The sequence below is a fragment of the Onthophagus taurus genome, chromosome 2 (assembly GCF_036711975.1).
Source record: "Onthophagus taurus isolate NC chromosome 2, IU_Otau_3.0, whole genome shotgun sequence".
NCBI lineage: Eukaryota > Metazoa > Arthropoda > Insecta > Coleoptera > Scarabaeidae > Onthophagus > Onthophagus taurus.
In genome coordinates this window covers 20,644,453-20,666,881 of record NC_091967.1, presented here as the reverse complement: position 1 = coordinate 20,666,881, position 22,429 = coordinate 20,644,453, and the positions used below count along the sequence as shown (strand labels likewise).

Below are 22,429 nucleotides of genomic sequence, written 5' to 3'. Positions count from 1 at the left end.
TGGTGTGAATTGTCAGTCATTCCACACCATACATTCACAGAGAATTTTACCTGAAAATTTGTTTCAACACTGGCATGCAGATTATCCTCAGACCAACGGTGATCATTTCGACTATTATTGATTCCATTACGAGTGAAAGTGGCTTTGGTAAAAATCGGTAAAAAGTATTACAGGAACCAACCGGTTAGATATTACCTATCCACCAAATTCTAATCTTCTGGCACAGTTTGTTGGTTCAAGGTATTGTACTAGTTGAACATGGAATGGATACAAGCCATGAGTAGTACGTAATACTTTCACATGAGGAACACCAAGACGAGGAGAAAGTTGTCTTGTACTGGTAGATGGGCTGTGTTCTACCGATTGAAGAATTTGTTCAATTTCATTCAGACTTTGCTCACCTGCACGTTGAGTATTCATTACTTATTCTTAGAACAGAACCGGTTTCATGCAATCTGGAATCTCGGTTAGGAAACCGTCTCCTATAGTCATGACACCATATCAACTTGTTCTGCATGAGCCAATATGTGGCATTATCAACAACTTAGTCGACATATTAATGTTAAATGTCAAACATTGACAAATGACTGTTTCACAATAGCCGTGCGTGATATTAATTTATGCATTAACTGGCTGTATCTCAGTTACCTTTGAGAATTAAGCACATGTTCATAGGAACTTTTCTGCTTAATATGAACAAATCTATAACATATTAACGTATGTACCATTCCTTATGATACATCCTGTATGTACACGATGTATTAACACTTGCCTGCACAAGTGGTAAATCGTAGTCGTAAGTATAGGGCCAAAACTCAAAACTCGTCCAGTTCTCCAGGTACAGCTCGAAGGATATCTGATGTTTTCATATGTTATGATGTTTTTATCATATCTAATTTCTTCTTTTGGCATCCAAGTTAGAGCATTCTTAGTCTTTTACATAATACCCCCACTTTTCATTTTATAGAACACTAAATCTGTGAATTTCTGGCATCTGAAATTATAATCTATTTTAATAGAGCACGTCTAAACCCATGAATTTTTTTGTTTTATTTGTAATAACAACAGCTGTTCTTGCATATATTTGCATAATTGCATATGCATATATTAAATATTTACTTTAAATTATATGATACGATTTAGCTCTATTATTGATCACCTCTTAGTTCGATTTATAAACTTTTGGCAACATTTTCCATTTGGATACTTTTCTTTATATATTTTTATCTGGTTTAAACCTAAATAAAATTAAAAAAAGCAATTTTAACATAAAATTAATGAATTCATTTAACACAACTTCTCTAAGCGTTCTTATAAACAAGTCACGTTAAACAGTTTAAACAATATATGTGCATAATAATCATGTGATTTTTAAAAAAGAGATTCAGTTAAATCTGGGCATTTATTTAAGTAAGAGAGTAACTGATAACGCTGTTTATCTGCTCGTTTATTTTCGATTTTGTCTCCGGCGGCGTTTCAGAAGTAATTTGGACCGTTCAACGAAATAATTAACGTTTTAAGAGAAACAATTTTAAACCAACAAAATCATGGATACTCGAGAAAATCTTAAAATTGTCTCTATGGACGTTAAAGATATTCGCTTTCCAACCTCTTTACACGCGCATGGATCAGATGCCATGGTAAGATTAATTTAAAATATTTAAAGTTAAATCAATTTATTTTGAATAACATTATTCTAAAAATAGAGATCATTGAACTTTACTTTTTTTTTAAATATGTTTTTTTTTAATAAACAATTTCTTATCAACAACTTTATGGGTCATATGATTATAAAGCATGTGACGTTTACTTTTTTTATTATTATTTTAGCATACTGATCCAGATTATTCTTGCGCTTATGTTACAATAAAAACAATTAGAGGTGACACGGCAAATGGTTTAACATTTACCTGCGGAAAAGGAACCGAAATTGTTGTAACAGCGATTAAATCATTAGAACCTTTAGTTGTGGGTCAAACGGCTGTAGATATTTTTAAAGATTTTGCTTCATTTTGGAGGTCATTAACCAGTGAAAGTCAAATAAGATGGGTTTGTTAAAAATTAATTAAAATGATTCTTAATTTGTAACAAAATTGATTTAGATCGGCCCAGAAAAAGGAGTTGTCCATTTAGCAGTTGCAGCTATTATCAACACTTTATGGGATTTATGGGGGAAACTCTTAAACAAACCAGTTTGGTTGCTTTTAGCCGACATGGACCCTGAGCATTTAGTATCATTAATCGATTTCCGCTATATTTCCGATGTAATAACTAAAAATGAAGCGATCGATATGCTAAAACAAGCTGCTGAAGGCAAAGAGGAAAGAATGAAGTATCTTTTAGAAAAAGGATATCCAGCGTATACAACGCAAGTTGGTAATTAAATAATCATAACAACATCAACATAATCATTAAAATCAATTAAATCAATTTAAAGGTTGGTTGGGTTATACAAAAGAAACTTTAGTCGAACTTTGCCAAAAATATTTAAATGAGGGCTACACTTTCTTCAAATTAAAAGTTGGAAGAGATATAAACGACGATATTAAACGTTTAGAAACCGTACGGAATATAATCGGCTGGGAAAACAAATTGGCTGTTGATGCAAACCAAGTTTGGGACGTAGATCAAGCGATTGAATGGATGAAAAAACTCGAACGTTTCAAACTAACTTGGATCGAAGAACCAACATCTCCCGATGATATTCTTGGGCACGCCACAATTTCCAAAGCTTTACATCCACTAAAAATCGGCGTGGCAACTGGGGAAATGTGCTGTAATCGCGTTATGTTCAAACAATTCCTTCAAGCGGAAGCCATTCAATATTGTCAAATCGATTCCGCTCGAATCGGCGGTGTTAACGAGATACTAAGCGTTTATTTAATGGCACACAAATTTGGAGTTAAAGTTTGTCCTCATGCTGGAGGTGTGGGACTTTGTGAAATGGTCCAACACTTACAAATGTGGGACTTTTTGTGTCTATCGGGGACTCAAGAGGACAGGGTTATTGAGTATGTCGATCAACAACATGATCAATTTGAACATCCGGTGGTGATCGAAAATGCTAAATATATGTCACCTAGAGTAAGGTTGTGTATTAATTTTAATCCTTTTTTAAATCTCGTTTTTTAGGCTGCTGGTTATAATACAACGTTAAAAGCTGAGGCAATTAAACAATTTGAGTATCCTACAGGAACCGAGTGGGAAGCGATGTTTGCAAAAGGATTATTCCATGATCCGAGGAAAAAAGGATATTAATTTGGAAGAAAATAAAATAAAGTTAATTAAAAATATTAACAAATATAATATTCGAAAATGATATATAATAATACAATTAAATAAAAAATGTAGACTGAAAAAGCTTATTCTAATAATAAAAAAAACTTAACTAATCTTCAAGTCTTCTTTGTAAAACTAAATTGTGCTAATTTTCGTTGTTTTTCTTTTGGATTCGTTGCTTCTATATTTGTTTCAGGTTGTTTACGTTTTGCCCCCTGATTTTAGTAATTAAAAAATAAATAGAGAATAAAAAATAATAAATCAGTTTTGTATGTTAAAGTTAAAATAAACATACAACACATCTGCCGTCCTAAGCTGAATTGTATCTGCAAATTTTGTATTTTTGCTAACTAAATTTTGTAATACAGTGAAAACCGGTTATAACGAGCATGCCTTCAAGTCCCGTCAAAAGTCCTACCCTTACAATGTTAAAAATGTCGGTTATAACGAGGATCGGGTATAACGAGATCTCGGCTATAATGAAGTAATTTTATATGTTTTTTAACGACCGGATAAGGTAAAGTCATGCAAAATCTGTAAAAAGACAGATATATTGTTTTTATATTTTTTTGTCAGAAAGCAAACAAAGTCATCATTCTTACCTCGCACAACTTATTGTTCAGATACGTAAAATATTCTTATGCATGTTTACTATACAGGGGTGTCCGGTATCTTCCGCATCAGAGCATTATACGGTTGTAGAATACATTATTCTGAAGCGATCATTCTAATAATATTTTTTGAAAGTCCAATGGCAAATCGTAAATCAGATTCAGGTAATCGGCGTAACCTTCGGTCGGACCGCCGCGTCGCGCCGTTCATAACACGTTTCTCACGTGTACTTACCAATAGATTCGACACGGGAAAAGAAATAAACTTTTTCGGTGAACCAAAGACCAATGACTTTAAACAGTTCCCGTGCGGTTATTAGAAACATTTCGAAAAAATTTTATTAGAAAGATCGCTTCAAAATAATGTATCCTACAACCGTATAATGCTCTAATACGGAAGATACCGGACATCCTGTATATAGGTGGTTCAGTTTTTAATCGGGAAACTTTACTATAGTAGAAACCACGAGAGCTGGCAGTGACAGATCGTTTAAAAATGGTATGAATCAAGATATGGACGTACGACTTAGATTATTTCACCACATACATTTAAATGTAGGTTATGTTAGTAATGGAGGTTATATGTCAAACATTGTCAAAGATATTATTTAATGATTTTCCTTTCAAAGAAAACATTTTCGGCTTGTGAAAACACCTTTTATTATATATAATATGGATTGAGCTAACTGAATATATCTACTAACAAAAATGTGGCTCAAGGTGAATAGACGCAGATGGAAAGCGATAATGTGAAAGTGTAACAAAGATAGACATAAAACGGTACTAAACAGACGGGCGCATGCGCACAAAAGTGTCAAACCTGACGTTTATCGTTTTGTTGTGTCACAGCCAGTCACACCGTTATGTTTAAAAATGTATTGTTTCGTGTGCAAAGTTCGCGATAATACAGTTTCACATCACCTGTAAGTATTATAAATGTTACTTCTAATTGATAGTTTTTTATCTTATAAATTAACGCACGCCCATTATATGTCAGTACGCTTCTATGTCTATCTCGGTTCGATCACCTTGCGCAAGCTATCTCTCTCGTTGGCTCAATCCATCACTAACAGATTCATGACAACGCTCACAAGACGTTTCGATTTGAGGTTATAATTATAGAGTTACATCCCTTAGAAGAACAGACGTACTTTTTCGACGTGGCCATTTGAATTGTACAGCAGACATATTAAATTAATGCTATCTCTTTCTAACACACATTACTCTCTAGCGGTTTGTGAACTACGTATGGCATTTGTAAGAGCGGAAAACGATGATTTACTGCCAGCTCTCGTGGCGTCTACTATAGCATGTAGTACTTGCCAAAATAACACAAGTTTTTTATATAAACATAGGGTCACAACTCTTTTGTTTTCGAGCTATGAGCGCTCAAAGTTGAGCCAAAAATTTACATTTTGTTTTGTATTTCGGCTGTAAGTAAAAGGTAGAATTTGAAACTTTCCACGTATTTACTACTGGTTAAGACCTTATTTTCAAGCATACCTTAAACTTCCCTAGCGCCCTGTAAGGGGATGAAATTCACCATCCCCTTGATTTTTTTTTGTAAGATCTTTTTAACGTTACGGAATATTAACATAAAATTAAAGTTAATAGTTTCCGTGTAAAAAAATAAACTACGTCGACCATTTAAGACGTAGTTCAACCATTTTAAACTGTAACGTGCTCGTCTTTAATTTTAAAAGTTTAACTAATTTTTATGGTATTTTTCGGTATTAAGAAACGTTCTACAACATAATCAGTCAATTCTATAGTTATTTTTTGATAAAATGGATGTAACTTCACATATTTAACGAAGTCTCTATAAGGCGAAACTAGTCAGACGAAAAATAAAAAATTTTGCAACCAGTTAAGGTACATTGAAACTGTCTTTCATTTTTGACCATTTATTTTTTGACTGGTAACATGGATTTCATCAATTTTAACTCATATATAGAGATTCGGCGTGCGCGCGCTTTATGTCGGAAATTTTTGTCTATTGAGCTTAAGCGTTTATTACGTATTATTATTACGTAGTTATTACGTTTATTATTGTAGTGTTGTTTTTAGATCTTGCTTGTCTTTTGAATCAATGCACAAGGTACAAGTTGTGCAAAACTCTTGCTTGCGCTTTGTTAATGGCGTTAAACGAAGAGATCATATTTCCCCCTTCTAATGTCTAGTGGTTGGCTGAATATGAAACAGAGTGAATAATACATTCCGTGTGCATTATTCGTGTCTAATTTATAGGATTCTTCACACCGGTCTGCTAAGTTCTGTCGTTCCTTCTCTTACCGGATTGCGAAACTATGGAACTCCTTGTCTGTCGAGGCTAGATGTGCTTGCTCAGCCGCGCAGTTTAGGTGGTTGATTATTCGGAAGACTCGGGATACTAATTTTTGATTTTTGAATGAGAGCTGAGAATGAGAATTGTAAATTTTGATTTTACTTTTTTTATTATTTTTTTGTTGTTGTTTATATGATTTTTTTGATTTTTTTTTAAGATGCTACTCAGTATACGATTTTGTTTTTTTTTCTGTTTTTGTTTGTCTTGGTACAAGTTAAAATCAGTGGTAGTGTTGCTACCTTTTCTGTTCTTGTACCATTTGAGTCATTGTAATTTGAATACTTTTTTATTTATTTTTAGTTGTAAGTATTTTATTTTGCTTTATTAATTATATTTATTATTTTTTTTTTGTTTCTGGTCAAATAATTTTGTATCTTGTTTTTGTTATCATTATTTCTGGCTCAATAAACAGTTTATTATTATTATCTTTAACCTTAGAAAATAGAAGAAGGACACGCAAAACAATTCATAGTAACAATTTCAGCTTAAGACGGCATATACAGGTGTCTCACGTCTGTTGATCTAAAATATTTTCAAGATAGCCGCCACTTCCGGTCTACAGGAAGTAGACCATAACTTCGTTATTTTAAATGGAATGCTATAGTTTTTATTACACCGTTTAATTGTACGTAAAAAATAGGCTATCTTTGATCAAAGTTATTGGTACCTAACGTTTTTCGTTTTCGAGTTATTTTAGTTTTAAACATGCTCATAGTAAATTTCAACATGCTCTTTAAAACGCAATACCTCAGCCAACGTTCATTCAAAAAAGATCTACATTGGCACGATTACTCTTCAGATGCTGTCAACTAGATTGTCATTTGTTGTATCGGAGTATCTTACAAAGGTGGTCAAAAATTGAATTACTGTTTCTACATATTCAATGGCGAGAAAGTCGAAAATTTTAAATGGAACGCCCCATATTTTTTAGTCTATCAGAAAAGGAGTTTAATTCTCTACAAATTATCTATAAACATTCATATACCTATTTATTGTAGTTTGCCTCATATTGGGAAATTTATTAAAACATGCACGAAATGCAGCATTTTTTATTAGAAAGCTATGGAATTTTGACAGTTTTTGGTCCATGTTTGTATTATTGTTGCCATTAGTTACATTTGACAGATTAGTCATTGAACGTCATGACAGATTATTCCAACCCCAATATTTGAAATTTATTTTGTTCAATCCTACCTTCGAAATTGTGAGTTTCTAACTTAGATACAAGTGTTGAAAGTTGTTATTTACATTCACTCTGCTGACTTTCATAGAAACGAGTGAGTGAAAATTTTTTTCACTCATTCTAATTTGTTTAAAGGAACAACTCTTTGTTTAAACGTAACCGACGTTAACTAAAAAACGGTGGACAGCACACGTGGAAAATTCATTAAGTATTTCACTTGTATAAATTATTAATTTTAATCAATTTATTACTTTTATGCATAATGATGACAATTAACAATTTGACACAAATGGTTGTTTACATATATCAATGAAGAGCATGACAATGTCAAAAACTACTGTCATCGCCGACATGTCGACATAAAATTACTCAGGAATTATCGAATTTTAAGACGGGTTTTCTCTAAATAGTAGGATTGAACAAAACGCTATACAGCACACGTGGGAAAGTTTTTCCACTAACTTGTATGTCTTTCCACACGAGCCGAAGGCGAGAATCCGACATACGCGTTAATGAAACATCATAGTTTCCTTACTTGTACTGTAATATACTATTGTATTGATGGCGAATGTCATAAACTTTTGGACAGGACGTGTCGAACACTTAATGAGAGATGCCTAACAAACCCATACTAATTCAATCATTAAAGTTAAATTATTACGAAAAGTTGGCATTACAGGTTAATAAAAACGGGGGAAAGATGTGGAAGTTGTCCGAATCTATATTAAATAAGGAAAAACGTTGCGAGTCACCTGCACAATTAACTGTGTCTGGTCAAAAGCTTTTGGCTGATAGTGATATTGCCAATGCATTCAATGACCATTTTCTCAATGTACACAACATTAATACTATGGTTCAAACCTATCCAGAATTCGATATCACATCAATTGTTCCGCGTAACAGCCACTCGATTTTTATTACTCCAACATCTAAGAACGAAGTAGAAAGGGTAATCAATAACTTAAAAAATAAGTTAAGTTCTGGGCATGATACTCTGAGCGCAACCGTTTTAAAAAAGGTAGCACATGAAATTTCTGAACCACTTAGTATTGTTTATAACAGGATAATAGATGAGGGGCACTTTCCCCGTAGTCTTAAAAAATCAGTTGTCAAACCTTTATTTAAAAAAGGATCCGCAGAGGATGTAAACAATTATCGTCCGATCTCACTCATTACCAGCTTCGCAAAAATTTTAGAGAAAATAATTTACGTGAGGTTAAATGACTTTTTAGAGAAGCATAAAATTTTATCTGATTTTCAATTTGGGTTTAGAAAGGGGAGGGGTGCCTCTGATGCTAGCTGAGCTAACGGGGATGATCTACGAATCATTAGATAATTCTAAGCATGCTATGGCAATATTTTTAGACTTAAGAAAGGCATTTGATTCTGTGGATCATGCTCTATTACTTGACAAATTGGAGCACTACGGTGTGAGGGGGTTACCCCTCAAGCTGTTCCAATCTTACTTGCGAGAACGAGAACAGGTGGTTCAGATAAATTCTATGAAGAGTTCCCCAGGAGAAATGTCTTGCGGAGTACCACAAGGCACAGTCCTCGGACCCATTTTATCTCTGTTGTACATAAATGATTTGTTGGCGTTACCTTTATATGGGAAAATGGTTTCTTTTGCGGATGATACTGCACTTTACTTTGATGGAACGGACTGGGGGCAGGTGGAACGAGCGGGTGTGGTTGATATGATTAAGATTACGCGTTGGCTTTACACAAATCGTTTGACTATGAACTACGAGAAAACTCATTTTCTAACTTTTTCTACCTATCAAAACACACAACCAACAAATATAGAACACCTTACAATACATGACGCTACATGTACCTGCTCGTCTCCGACCTGTAGGTGTCCAAAAATATCTAAAACCTATTCAGTAAAGTATCTTGGCGTAATAATGGACCAATTCATGAGGTGGGATAAACATGTGACCAGTACATGTAAACGATTAAGATCAGTACTATAAGTACGAAGGCTTTCACGGCCGCTGTGAATTAAACTAAGATTAGAACTAAAACTAGAAACTTTCGGGTTTTGCCGTGCGTCTTTTAATAAAAGGTTTGACGTTTCGGATGCCATGTTGCAACCTTCTTCAAAAACTCGTTCGAAGTCCTTTAAGTCCTGGTAATAGAAGTAAATTATACGAAAAACTGTCAAAATGTCATGGCCTTCTAATAAAAATACAAACGGTTTCCTGTATTTCCTGCATGTTTTGATAAATTTCCCCATATGAGAAAAACTACAATAAATAAGTATTGGAATGTCTATAGATAAATTGTAGAGAATTAAATTCCCTTTCGGGTAGGCTAATAAAATATTGGACGTTCCATTTAAGATTTTCGACTTTCTTGCGGTTGAATATGGAGAAACGGTAATACAATTTTTGACCAACCTGTATAAGATACTCTGATACAATAAATGACAATCTATTTGACAGCATCTAAAGAGTAATCATGTCAATTTAGAGCTTTTTTAAATAAACGTTGGCTGGGATATGGCGTTTTAAAAAGCAAGGTGAAATTTGCCAAAAAAAACTTACAATCAAAATAACTCGCAAACGAAAGACGCTAGACCAATAACTTTTATGGAAGTCAACATACTTTTTTAAGTACAATTAAAAAATATAATAAAAACTATAGCATTCCATTTAAAATAACGAAGTTATGGTCTACTTCCGGTAGACCGGAAGTGGCAGCCACCTTGAAAATATTTTAAATCGAATCCTGTATAAGATCTATACTTACATTCTCTTTTAAATCCAATTTGTATCCAGCAAATTTATCGGTTAAACTCAATGGGTTTGATGTTGTTGGTGTCGCTTTTTTCAAGTTCTTTGCAAACGGATTTTTTGTTTCTTCAATATCCTATAATAATAAATTAACATAAATATGCTTGATTAAAAAGTCGAACAAAAACATTTATTATTACTAACTTGTGTTGTACCCATTGTTGTATTAGTATCAAAAGAATTATCAACTAATAAAGTTGGGGTTGATAGTAAACTTTGTGCATTTAAATTGTTAGAAGTATTCTCAATATTTTCCATATTCTAAAAATAAAAACTATAACAATAATTCATGTTAATTTTTTATAATAATTTACCAAATGTTTCCTTAACTTATTTTTAGGTGTACTTCTATCAGAAAGATTCATAAGTAATTTTCTATTAGGTTTTACAACAGCCCTTTGTTCAATTTGCGACAATTCCTATTAAAAAAAATTTAAAAAATAATTTAATTTACAACAAATAAAATTATTTACAGTTATTTCATCTCCAGTTTCAGATTCTAACTTAGCCTGCAACTCAATCAACTTCTCCAAAAGCCGTTTTCTTTCCAATTTAGTCGCGTATTTCACAGCCAAATTGGTGACTTGTTTATTTTGAACCAACTCAATAAGTTCGAAAGCTCTTTGATCCAAAGAATTTTTACAAGCTAACTAAACAAATCAAAAAATTATTCATTTTGTATTTATGTTTTCTATATCTTACAGCAAATGATTTTAAAGCTGCTTCTTTACATTTCTTCTCCGTATCTTCAACCTGTAAGTTACTCCACATAAACAAATTCGCACCTAATTGAGCTTTTTCACTCGTAATTTCAACAAAAGTCGGCTGAAGGGGTAATTCGGAGAGCGTTGGTCTTGGGACGAAATTAGGATATTTACTTCCTTTGCATCTAATCCCAATAACGGTAGCTAGTGATTCTGAGACTGTCGTAACGAAAAATCCGTCAGCGGCAGCTGCAGTCTAAAAAGTAACATTAATAAAGTAAATTTTAAGTAATTAATCAAATAATTACGTGTTGATTTGTATCACAGATTGGTACCCAAATGTTTGAACGTGTTAAATAAATAAAAAGTGTTTCGTTGGAATCTAAAAGAGCGGGTGAACCCATATCGGTAAATCCCATCCAATTAAGTGTACATTCAGGTCCCAAAGTATTTTCTAAATCTGTTTTATGTAATGATAATCCTGTAATAAAATTGATATAAATATAATTATATATTAATTACCTCCTAAAGTAAGATAGCGGGCAAAAAATGTTAAGATACAACAGTTTTAGTGTTTAAAATTTATTACAATAAAGACAAATTAAGTATACAGGGTCGGTCAAAAAGGTATGAAGAAACTAAGTGGAATAATATACAGTAGTGATGAAACGTGATTTTGCGAAAAGCCGGATTTCGGCATCCCTTTCGGCCGGATATCCGGTTATCCAGTCATTATGGTTATAATTTTTGGTGCATTTCTGAAGTGATACCCTACATTCCCACATTCTTGCAATATTTGAATAAAAATGAAATTAATAAGAAAGCTAATAAGATATGTCAACTTATTTGAATCCAAGATACAAAATGAACTTTTTTGATGCTGATTTAACTAACGAAGCAACTCTAAAAAGAGGACACTTTAATTAATAATTGGCGATATTTCCACAAGGATCCTTCAAAATAAACTTTATAGCGAATTTTGAAAATTATCGATGAAAATTGCAACATCGAAAATTTTATCAAAACTTCAATTATTGTTTTCTCAAAAACTAAAAGTTATTTTTCAAAACGGGTTGGTTCATTGGAAAGAGGACAGTTTTATTCACATTTTGGGAAATTTTCATATGCATATTCCAAGAAATGGATTTTATACTAATTATTAAAATTTAATCGGCGAAAATTGCAAAATTCGAAAAAATTGTCCATTATTTCAAAAATTTATTTCTCAAGAACTAAAAGTGATTTTTCAAAACGGCTTTTTGCATAAAAAAGAGGATACTTTAATCAATAACTGGTTATGTTTGCACAAGGATCCTTCAAGAAATTAATTTTGTAGCGACTTTTGAAAATTATCGATGAAAATTGCAACATCGAAAATATTATCAAAACTTCAAATATAGTTTTCTCAAAAATTAAAACTTATTTTTCAAAACGGGTTGTTTCATTGGAAAGAGGACAGTTTTATTCACATTTTGGGAAATTTTCATATGCATATTCCAAGAAATGGATTTTATACTAATTATTAAAATTTAATCGGCGAAAATTGCAAAATTCGAAAAAATTGTCGATTATTTCCAAAATTTATTTCTCAAGAACTAAAAGTGGTTTTTCAAAACAGCTTTTTGCATTAAAAAGAGGATACTTTAATTAATAATTGGCGATATTTCCAAAAGGATCCTTCAAGAAATTAATTTTTTAGCGAATTTTGAAAATTATCGATGAAAATTGCAACATCGAAAATATTATCAAGACTTCAAATATTGTTTTCTCAAAAATTAAAACTTATTTTTCAAAACGGGTTGGTTCATTGGAAAGAGAACACATTTATTAACATTTTTAACAATTTTTAAAACTTAATCGGCGAAAATTGCAAAATTCGAAAAAATTGTCGATTATTTCAAAAATTTATTTCTCAAGAACTAAAAGCGATATTTCAAAACGTCTTATTGCATTAAATGAGGGTACTTTAATTAATAACTGGTTATATTTCCACAACGACCCCTCAAGAAATTAATTTTATAGCGAATTTTGAAAATTATCGATGAAACTTGCAACATCGAAAATGTTATCAAAACTTCAATTATTGTTTTCTCAAAAACTAAAAGTTATTTTTCAAAACGGGTTGGTTCATTGAAAAGAAGACAGTTTTATTCACATTTTGGGAAATTTTCATATGTATATTCCAAGAAATCGATTTTATACGAATTATTAAAATTTAATCGGCAAAAACTGCAAAATTCGAAAAAATTGTCGATTATTTCAAAAATTTATTTGTCAAGAACTAAAACTGATTTTTCAAAACGGCTTTTTGCATTAAAAAGAGGATACTTTAATTAATAATTGGTGATATTTCCACAAGGATCCTCCAGGAAATTAATTTTTTAGCGAATTTTGAAAATTATCGATGAAAATTGGAACATCGAAAATTTTGTCAAAACTTCAAATATTGTTTTCTCAAAAACTAATAGTTATTTTTCAAAACGGGTTGGTTCATTGGAAATAGGATAGTTTTATTAACACTTTGGGAAATTTTTATATACTCATATTCCAAGAAATGGATTTTATACGAATTTTTAAAACTTAATCGGCGAAAATTGCAAAAATTCAAAAAAATTGTCGATCATTTCAAAAATTTATTTCTCAAGAACTGAAACTGATTTTTCAAAACGGCTTTTTGCATTAAAAAAAGAATACTTTAATTAATAATCGAAAGTGGTAACAACGACAGTTCTGTTAGTAATGAATATGATGAAGAATTACAAGCGAAGAGAAGAAAACTAGACGAAACTGCAACAAGGGATTTTATATATCGTATTGGCATTGTTACAATGAGGTTGCTAATTACAAATCTGATATAAATAAAGTTGTATTTATTGAAAAAAGTCATACTGGGGTTGAATTTGATTATTATCTGCAGTGTCCAACACCTAAAAGAGATACTAATTAATCAAATCAAACCAAATCACCTTTATTCACCCTTTCAGACTATAGTTAGTAGTATAAGGTATGTCAAAAATAAGTACACAATATAGTATAAATACACAATAAATACACAATAAGCCGAGAAAATAATAAACTAATCGTTATAGTATTCATCCGGAGAATAGTAGCATGCTTCCGTGATCCTTTTTTTAAGAGTAATTTTAAATTTGTCCAAAGGTAAAGATTTAACATCATTTGGTAATTTGTTAAATATTTTGGCGCACGAGTAGAGCGGCGAGTTTTCGTACAATGCCGAGTTGTGCAAGTCTAAAGTTAATATGTTGATGTTTCTAGTATTATATGCGTGGTGGGACGGTATGGGTTTAAATTTGTCGCCATTAGATTTCACGTACAGGCAACATTTATATATGTATATCGCAATTACCGTCAACACTTTGTGTTTTCTAAACACAGGACGACAGGAATCCCTCTGTTTTAAGTTAAATATTAACCTTATTACGCGCTTTTGCAAAACGAAAAGCCTCTTGATGGTAGGTGGCGCTTTGCCCCAAAGTAATATGCCGTAAGAAATATGGGAATATACGAGGGAGTAGTACAATTGCAAAAACGCATCTTTAGGTAACTCCGATCTTAAGTTTAACATAGCATAGTAAGATTAATAGCATAGTAATTGATGTGAATGGTGGAGTACTAACTAATAGGTTTTTAATATCCACCTAAAGCCGGATATTTGGTAACTATCCGGTCATTTTTTAAAATCCGGCCGGATATCTATTCCGCCACTAATATACAGGATGTTCCATTAAAAAAAACGTAACCTAGTTTCGTCATAACTTTGTGACTAACCCTGTATACCTAATTTGTCTTTATTATAATAGATTTTAAAAAACTATAGAACTTTTGTATCTTAACATTTACTAGCTTACTTTAGGAGATAACTGACCGTTTCCATACATATCAGCGACCCTGTATTATACAAAACAGTGTAAAAAACATGGGGAGCGTCGACCTCTTCCCAACCCAACCCAACATAACCCAACCCTGCTCTCAACAGCCCTGAGCCTAGTCTTCTCAATCATTGCATACTGTGGGCACACACCAGCGTGGCTTAACAGTCCTCATGTCTACAAAATAGATGCTCAACTCAATAACACGATGAGAATGACCTCCAGGGTCATCAAGTCTGCTCCAGTGGAATTGCTCTCAGTACTGAGCAATGTACCCCCAAACCTATGCCGCATAAATGCCCTCACGAGAGAATACAAGGAGATCTTGAGCAGTCAAAACCTCTCAATACACGAGGAGATTGAGGATGATAATCACACCCGCCTCCGCTCCAGCAAGTCATCGATCAAAGCAGCAGGCATTGCCACAGATGAAGAATTCAAGCTGTGTAATGTTTGGCATTAAGAATGGATCCCAAACATGGCATCCATGTTGAATGGAAGCAGAACAATCAGTTTTGATTGACCACGCAAAACCTGGTTAACTCTAAACAGAATACTGATCCAGCATGGTAATGTGCCTACTTTCTGCAAAATGGGGCAAGACATTGCCGCCCTTCTGCATATGCAAACCATAAAATATATTACAGAAGAATATCTACTAGGACAGCATATGACGGACTACCTGAAGATTTCCTGTTGGCGACTCCAAAATCGATATCTTACAAAAAGTAACTAAATGTCTGTCTGATTGTAATTGCAATTGTAGTGTTATAATAGTATATTGTTTTCACATTATACTATTTCGTTCAATTTTATAGTTATTTTATTTTGTTGTATAATTGATTATTACTAATTTATTCCTTGAAGCATTAAAAAAGTGTTTTGCCCCTTTTTAATTAAAAATAATCTTACCTTCAAATTTAACCAACATTAATTTTAAACATTGATCATCGCCTCGTGGTTTTGAACTATGATAAGCAATCAACAACGACGAATCATGAGCCGACATGCAAACGACAGGTCCAGGTATTGAAAACACCCCCTTTTGAGTACCATAAGTTGTACAAACATGAACCAAATAATTTGAACTTGCAAAGCAAACCAATTTACTTGAAGCTGCTATGCAAATTATACTTATATTTTCTTCAACCGCTAAAATCCAATCTTTCGTGCCTGATAATAATGGAATAACTTGTATTTGCCTATTTAAAAAACAATAATTATTCCACTTTTTTCCGTTAATAATCGATAATTTTACTCTGAATTAGCCAATGTAAAAACTGAAGTACTAAGAGAACTCATTGTGTAGCCATTAAAATTTTGTACCATCATGCTGCTATGAAACGTTGAATCATGAAATTCGGCCTCTATGGATTTATTTCCATCCTCTTCGTTGACACTTCCGTAACAACGAACAATTCCGACTTCATTCCAGCAAAGATATCGTGGATCCAAGTGTTCAGGAGTTGATGAAGGCATAAAAGTTGCTTGCATTGGGGTTTCTGGAGTGGCTGGTCGAGATCGTCGGGTTCCAATAGAACTAGCTAAATATTTGAAGTATATAAACATAAATAAAATACAAAATAATTAAAATTAACCTTTATCTACTTCGTCATCATTAAAACAGCCCATAGTATTATTTTTTATCTTCTCCAAAGAAACTGCATTCTCATTATCTTCATCATCATCATCAAATTGAATATCTCCAAAATCAACATCATTGCCAACATCACTTTTATTGTCTGCTTTAAGAGTTGTATTAGCTGTACAATCAGTAACAACACCTAATTCACCTTCAATGTCGCAAAAAGCAATTTCTCCATTTCCTATAATAATTTGAGAATTTATTTATTTTTTTTTTAATTACATTAAACGTATTTATTTTTACCTAATGGGTTCCAAGCTAAGGCACAAACAGCCTTAGAACTTGAATGTTGAGAAAATTCAACGACTTCTTGCGATTCAACTGCCCAAACTATAATTTCTCCTTTAATAGCTGCAGCGGCTATAAATTTACCGCAAGGTGAATATTGTACAATTGAAAAGTTAGAATCTGTTGTATCCGTTGTGAGAGTGCATACATTTGACCAATCCGTTGTGTTTAAAATAACCACGGTATTCTTTTGAGGATAAGCAACGTGTTTTCCGGATGTTGGCTCGAAATCCATTCGACCTAATTTATTAAAATCAAATACAAAGTTTTATTGATTGATTAAAATAATTGTAGATATCTTACATAATAAAGTGGCATTAACAAAACTGTTTGTTTTAGAATCACATTGTAATTGTTTTAAAGTTGAACAACTTTCAACATCCCAAAATCTCAGAAAGCCATCACCAGCACTTGCAGCTAATATTTTTGCTTCTGGGCAGAGTGCTACACTTAATGGAGGCCCGTTTACGCCTAAATAACTTCTTGGAAGTTCTTTAGGGTTCGCTAAATCTATTAGTTTTATGTTTGTATCTTCAGAAGCAATAGCTACAAACTAAATTTAAAAAAAATAAAATTAAAATAAATACATTAAGATGGTCCAAATAGTGATATGCAACTTAGCAATAAAATATACATGGAAAAACATAGTTATCAGTATGATAAAATATTTTCAAGACTATTTTTTATATTTTTGTTTTCAACTTTTAAAACGAACTTTTTCTGCTTTATTATAACAAGGAATGTTGTAATATTGAATCCACATTAATGTTATGTGCCGTTATTGGCTTCAAGTAAAAGAACTTTAGAAAAAATTTAATTTTCAAAGGATTTTGTAATATTTCATGGCAAATACCAAACAATATTTTCATACATGATGCGTATTGCAATAACATGTGCTCTATTTTGAACTCTATTTAAAATAGCTAGGACATTCGCATCTCCTGTATTGAGTGTTTCGAGATTGGGTATCAAAAAACATAATGCTTGGATGACTCCGACAAAAAATATTAAAAAAATATTAAGACAATGGTACAGCAGAGCATCAGGGCAGTATCTTCTGTTATATCGTCTGCTACATTGTTGCTAATGTAGCTAAATTTTTCGTTAAACCTTGCTTAAAACTGAAGTATGAAGGAAGTATGGCGTTTTCCCCATAAACAGGAGTTGAAAGATGTATAAAAAATGCAACCACAATCTTTTAAAAACTAAAAAAATGAAAAAAAAAACATTATTTCTTGTACATCGTCTTTTTTCCTTATAGCAATCGAGGAACAGTATGCTCGTATAAATATTTCAGCTACTTCGACATAAGCAATCATCTGCATTGCAGTCTACGCCCGTTGTGTCTTGTATAATAGAATCTTCTTCCGTGAAAGGAGGCTGAAGGTTTCCTAATATACAATTTGGACTAATAACATCTTTGGTAAAATCCATTAAAGTTTGAAACATCCAAAAGGAATAGGTCACACTCGTTGTCCGACATGCCCAGATATAACAATGAGCAAATTCACTCAACTCCTCGGAAAAACCTGCGTCTTACAGTTTATCTGACTCCAAAAGCTGCAATGGACAGGGTATGTACTGTATAACATTTCAGACTGAAGCATTTGCAGTTGATACAAGTATTAAAATTCTTCTAAGTGGTATGGTGAAGAACAAGTTAATTAGATTATTGTCAAAAAAACAACTAGAATATGAATATAACAAGTTTCGGTAAGAACCAAGTGATTTAAAGAAATAAACATTAATATACAAAAACAAGAATATACAACATCACTTCGAACTGGTTTCTGAAGAAGGTTGCATCATGACATCCGAAACGTCAAACTTTTTCTTAAAAGACGCACGGCAAAGCCCGAAAGTTTCTAGTGTTAGTTCTAATTTTAGTTACTCACACCGGCGGTGAAGCCATCGTACTTATAAGACTAAACAAAACAACGATAAAGCCCATTATGACTTATAATGAGGAAACAAGAAGACTTCTTGAGATAACTGAAATGCAAATTCTTAGGAAGATTTCGGAGATAGCCTTATGGGATAGACGGCGAAATGAAACTATAAGAAAGAAATGCAAAATAGAAAATATTAACGAATGGTTACTAATAAAAAACAAGAATAGAACCAATAGAATGACAACCAACAAAGTTGTGCCAGTAGCAAGAGACATCCAAGCATCACCTGACGGCAGAAGAAGTATTGGACGCCCAAGAAATAGTTGGAATGGCAACATATACATAGATGGGAGTAAAACCGATGTAGGAACAGGTTTTAACCTATTTTAGAAGAAGAAGAATTATCTCATATTGTAAGATTCACGATTCAAATATGACAATGCAAGAGGAATTATGCATAAGTTATCACTAAGACTGAAAGTCAATAAAAGATATCAACTTTTCAAAAAGATATATCTGTTGTTTATCTTTATGGTATGTTACAAGAAACTTTTGATAGTTTTTACGTATTTTTACCTTATATAAAGATGTATAACATTTGTGTATATAACATTTTAAACTAATATTGAAACTCTTGTTGAAACACCACCTTCATCCTTCTCATTAATACACAATTTATGTTAATTATATATTAATACAATAATTTATTAACTTTTGATTTTGTTGCTCCAAATACAAGGATTTAGTTTCGTTTTTTCTATATCTATCTAATGATGTACTATAAACAAAAATACTTTCAAAGTTTTCAATCTTTCTTAAGCAAATAAGAAATAACACACTGATTAAAAAAGGGTTGTTTATCTGCAAATAAGAATAATTTCAGTATTTGGGTATGAATATAACAGGTTATGGTGAGAACCAAGTGATTTTGAGAAACAAACATATTAATATACAAAAACAAGAATATACAAAACAACTAGAAGGCCCATTCTTAGGAAGATTTCGGAAACAATCTTATGGGATAGACGGCGATATGAAGCTATAAGAAAGAAATGTAAAATAGAAAATATTAACGAATGGTACTAAACAGAAAACAAGAATGACAACGACTTGTGCCAGTAGCAAGAGACATCCAAGCATCACCTGACGGCAGAAGAAGTATAGGACGTCCAAGAAAAGATGGAATGGCAACATATAGATGGGCGTAAAACCGATGTAGGAACAGATTTTAACCTATTTTATAAAAAGAAAGAAGAATAATTAAATTATCTCAGCTCCCCTTAAAACACTTTAAAGTAAAATCTGGTCATAATTAATGATTCATTTAATTATATCATGATTGAAATACCACAATGTATTATCAATCTATACACAGCATATCATAAGATTCATAATTCAAATATGACAATGCAAGAGGAATTATGCAGAAGTTATCACCAATGAAAGACTAAAATCAATCAATAAGATATCAACTCTTCAGAAAGATATATTTTTAAATTACAAGAAACATTTGATAGTTACTTTACTTTGTATAAAGATGTGTTAGTTCAGTTATCGAAATAACACATCACTAAATGTGACCATTTTAAACTAATATTGAAACTCTTGTTAAAACATCAACTTCATTCTTCTCATTAATACATAATTTATACTAATTATATGTTTGTTTTGCTCCAAATACAAGGATTTAGTTTCGTTTTTTCTAAAAACTTTCAAAGTTTTCAAGCTTTTTTAAGCACATTAGAAATAACACACTTATAAAAAAAGTGTTGTTTATCTGCAAATAAGAATAATATTGATATTAACCTGCTTATACAATGTTCAAATTAATGGATGCTTAAGAGGCTCTAGTTTATGCTGTCAATCAATATACAATCGAGATCTTATACACTCATTACATGTAGAAGATATAGTATTAATTAATCAATTTCAAAATCGGTTGAAAAAAAAAATGCTGTATTCTCAATTGATAAATCACGAAGTTTAATCATCAATAACTCTATCTATCTAATTTTATCTGCAAGATATTAAGTATTAGTAATTTAATCATTCTATAATCTAATTATTCAAAAAAACTGTACTGTAAACTGTAACAAAACCTTAAGTGTATAATTTTTGTATATGTGTATCATATTGAATATATCTCAACACAAATAAAATCAATTTTCTCTTTGAATATCACCATTTGGGCCACACCATATTTTTAAATAAATATATATACATTGTGTTGTTTTCCTATAGCCATATGAGTAATTGGTGCGCTACATTTAGTTAAAATAGCATCACGATCTCCTCCGGGGTAATTAAGTAATTGCACACTATTACTATCGGTGGAGATTAAAATAGATTCGTTTTTTTGTCGAACACATAAAGACCATTCTCCAACACAAGTTTGAAAAGGATCATAATCATCTATACTGGCCCACATACGAATATCACCATCGGTACCACAAGTGATTAATTTCCTACAAAAATGGGATATAATAATTTTATAATTTATAAAAAAATACATACAGGCCATCTTCTGAATAACACACGTCGGTATGACCAGCAGAATGGGCGTATCGACTTGGTTTTCGATTAGAACTCATCTTACAAGAATAATTTTATATAAATTTCTTAAAAAACGAAGAAACAAAGTTTGAAATATAACCACTATTTTTTTTTGACAGAAGTTGAGGTTGGAATTTGAGCGGGTAAACTTCAGCGTTACCAACATAAATGATTGAGAAGTCAAGATTTTCGATAACATCTTAAATCCGTTTGCCGAGTAATTTATTTTTAAATATCAATCAAAAGTTTCGTTCGATAAATAAATAATGATCCCGATTGTTATAGAGATGCATTTTATTTTAATTACCATGGTTTCGAGTGGAGTAAAAAAAAAACTGACGTATAAAAGTTACTTTCCATGAAGTGCGTGTAAGAATACACATTAAATTTTAAATCAATTAAGATTTCCGAAAGTTAAATATAAGTAAGGGGAGCCGGGAGGGAGTCGAAAAGAGTTTGTCCGGTTTGTAGTGATTTTTATTTCGATTAAAACGTTTCGGTTTATTTAAGAGGGGATTCGTAACGGCACCATTTTCGTTCGCGCTGGTTATCTTGAGTCCGCCATATTGGAGTGTCGAAGTGGGGATGTTAGTGCTCGCGAAAGCGTTGTGCAAGAAATTACGGAAAGTGGTGTAAAACTCGAAAATTAATTAACAAGTGCGTGATCATCGATCTCTATCAACATCCGGTAGTTTTAATTTAACAAAACAGTGCAGGAAAATTGTGCCGTTTGACAAGAAATCGGCCCTTTGTGCGACTCTCGATCTAACAGCGTGGCCACTGTGGCTTCTCTTTGTTTCTGTGGAAGGTTTGTTATAAGGTAAGCCACATTTCGCATTTACGCGTACGATTATTTACAATTTGCGATTTTCCCAAACGATTTTTAATAAAAAACCGCTTAAAACGCGGTTATTAACGATCGACCGGAATCGAACGTGTTTTCTGTTTTTGCCGGCATTTTCATTTTCCGTTTTGTATCCAACGGACGTTTACTTATTTAAGATGGATATTTCGCCCAAACATTTTTACGCTTCGAAATGTAACGAAACATAACGTCCAACGTGTGTGTGTGTTTTTTTTTCTAGGTCATATATTCATTTACATGATAATGCAACCGTTAAGCGCATTTAAAACCGTGACGACGACGACGACGAGAAGGAGTAAAACCTCCTCTCTCTTCCTCCTCCGCTGTCGTCTCTCGTTGTGTTGTGTTGTGTGTGTGTGCGAGAAACGTTCCTGTAT

The 22,429-nt window shown here is 32.3% G+C and overlaps 3 protein-coding genes across 6 annotated transcripts in view; 2 read left to right on the top strand and 1 right to left on the bottom strand.

Annotated features, from left to right (window-relative positions):
* Positions 1 to 1,343: 1,343 nt before the first annotated feature.
* Positions 1,344 to 3,393, top strand: LOC111418501 (mitochondrial enolase superfamily member 1-like). The gene is made up of 5 exons (XM_023051046.2): positions 1,344 to 1,640; positions 1,831 to 2,049; positions 2,103 to 2,376; positions 2,438 to 3,084; positions 3,133 to 3,393. Exons 1-5 carry the CDS (start codon positions 1,548 to 1,550, stop codon positions 3,256 to 3,258), a joined length of 1,359 nt encoding a protein of 452 aa, XP_022906814.1. The 5' UTR covers positions 1,344 to 1,547; the 3' UTR covers positions 3,259 to 3,393.
* Positions 3,285 to 21,569, bottom strand: LOC111418500 (Chromosome transmission fidelity 4). The gene is made up of 14 exons (XM_023051045.2): positions 21,149 to 21,569; positions 20,856 to 21,099; positions 17,046 to 17,295; positions 16,698 to 16,982; positions 16,408 to 16,635; positions 16,068 to 16,353; positions 15,722 to 16,011; positions 11,228 to 11,400; positions 10,918 to 11,175; positions 10,689 to 10,865; positions 10,530 to 10,634; positions 10,360 to 10,476; positions 10,172 to 10,291; positions 3,285 to 3,494 (listed from the first exon to the last, which is right to left on the bottom strand). Exons 1-14 carry the CDS (start codon positions 21,223 to 21,225, stop codon positions 3,396 to 3,398), a joined length of 2,709 nt encoding a protein of 902 aa, XP_022906813.2. The 5' UTR covers positions 21,226 to 21,569; the 3' UTR covers positions 3,285 to 3,395.
* CtB (C-terminal binding protein) overlaps positions 21,537 to 22,429 on the top strand; it is a 51,045-nt gene continuing 50,152 nt past the window's right edge. For 3 of the 4 annotated variants that reach the window (XM_071194467.1, XM_071194470.1, XM_071194469.1), the window contains exon 1: positions 21,537 to 22,007. The gene's annotated coding sequence lies outside the window, so the exon portion shown is untranslated. The remainder of the gene's footprint in view (positions 22,008 to 22,429) is intronic. The other variant, XM_071194468.1, reaches the window with a different exon arrangement.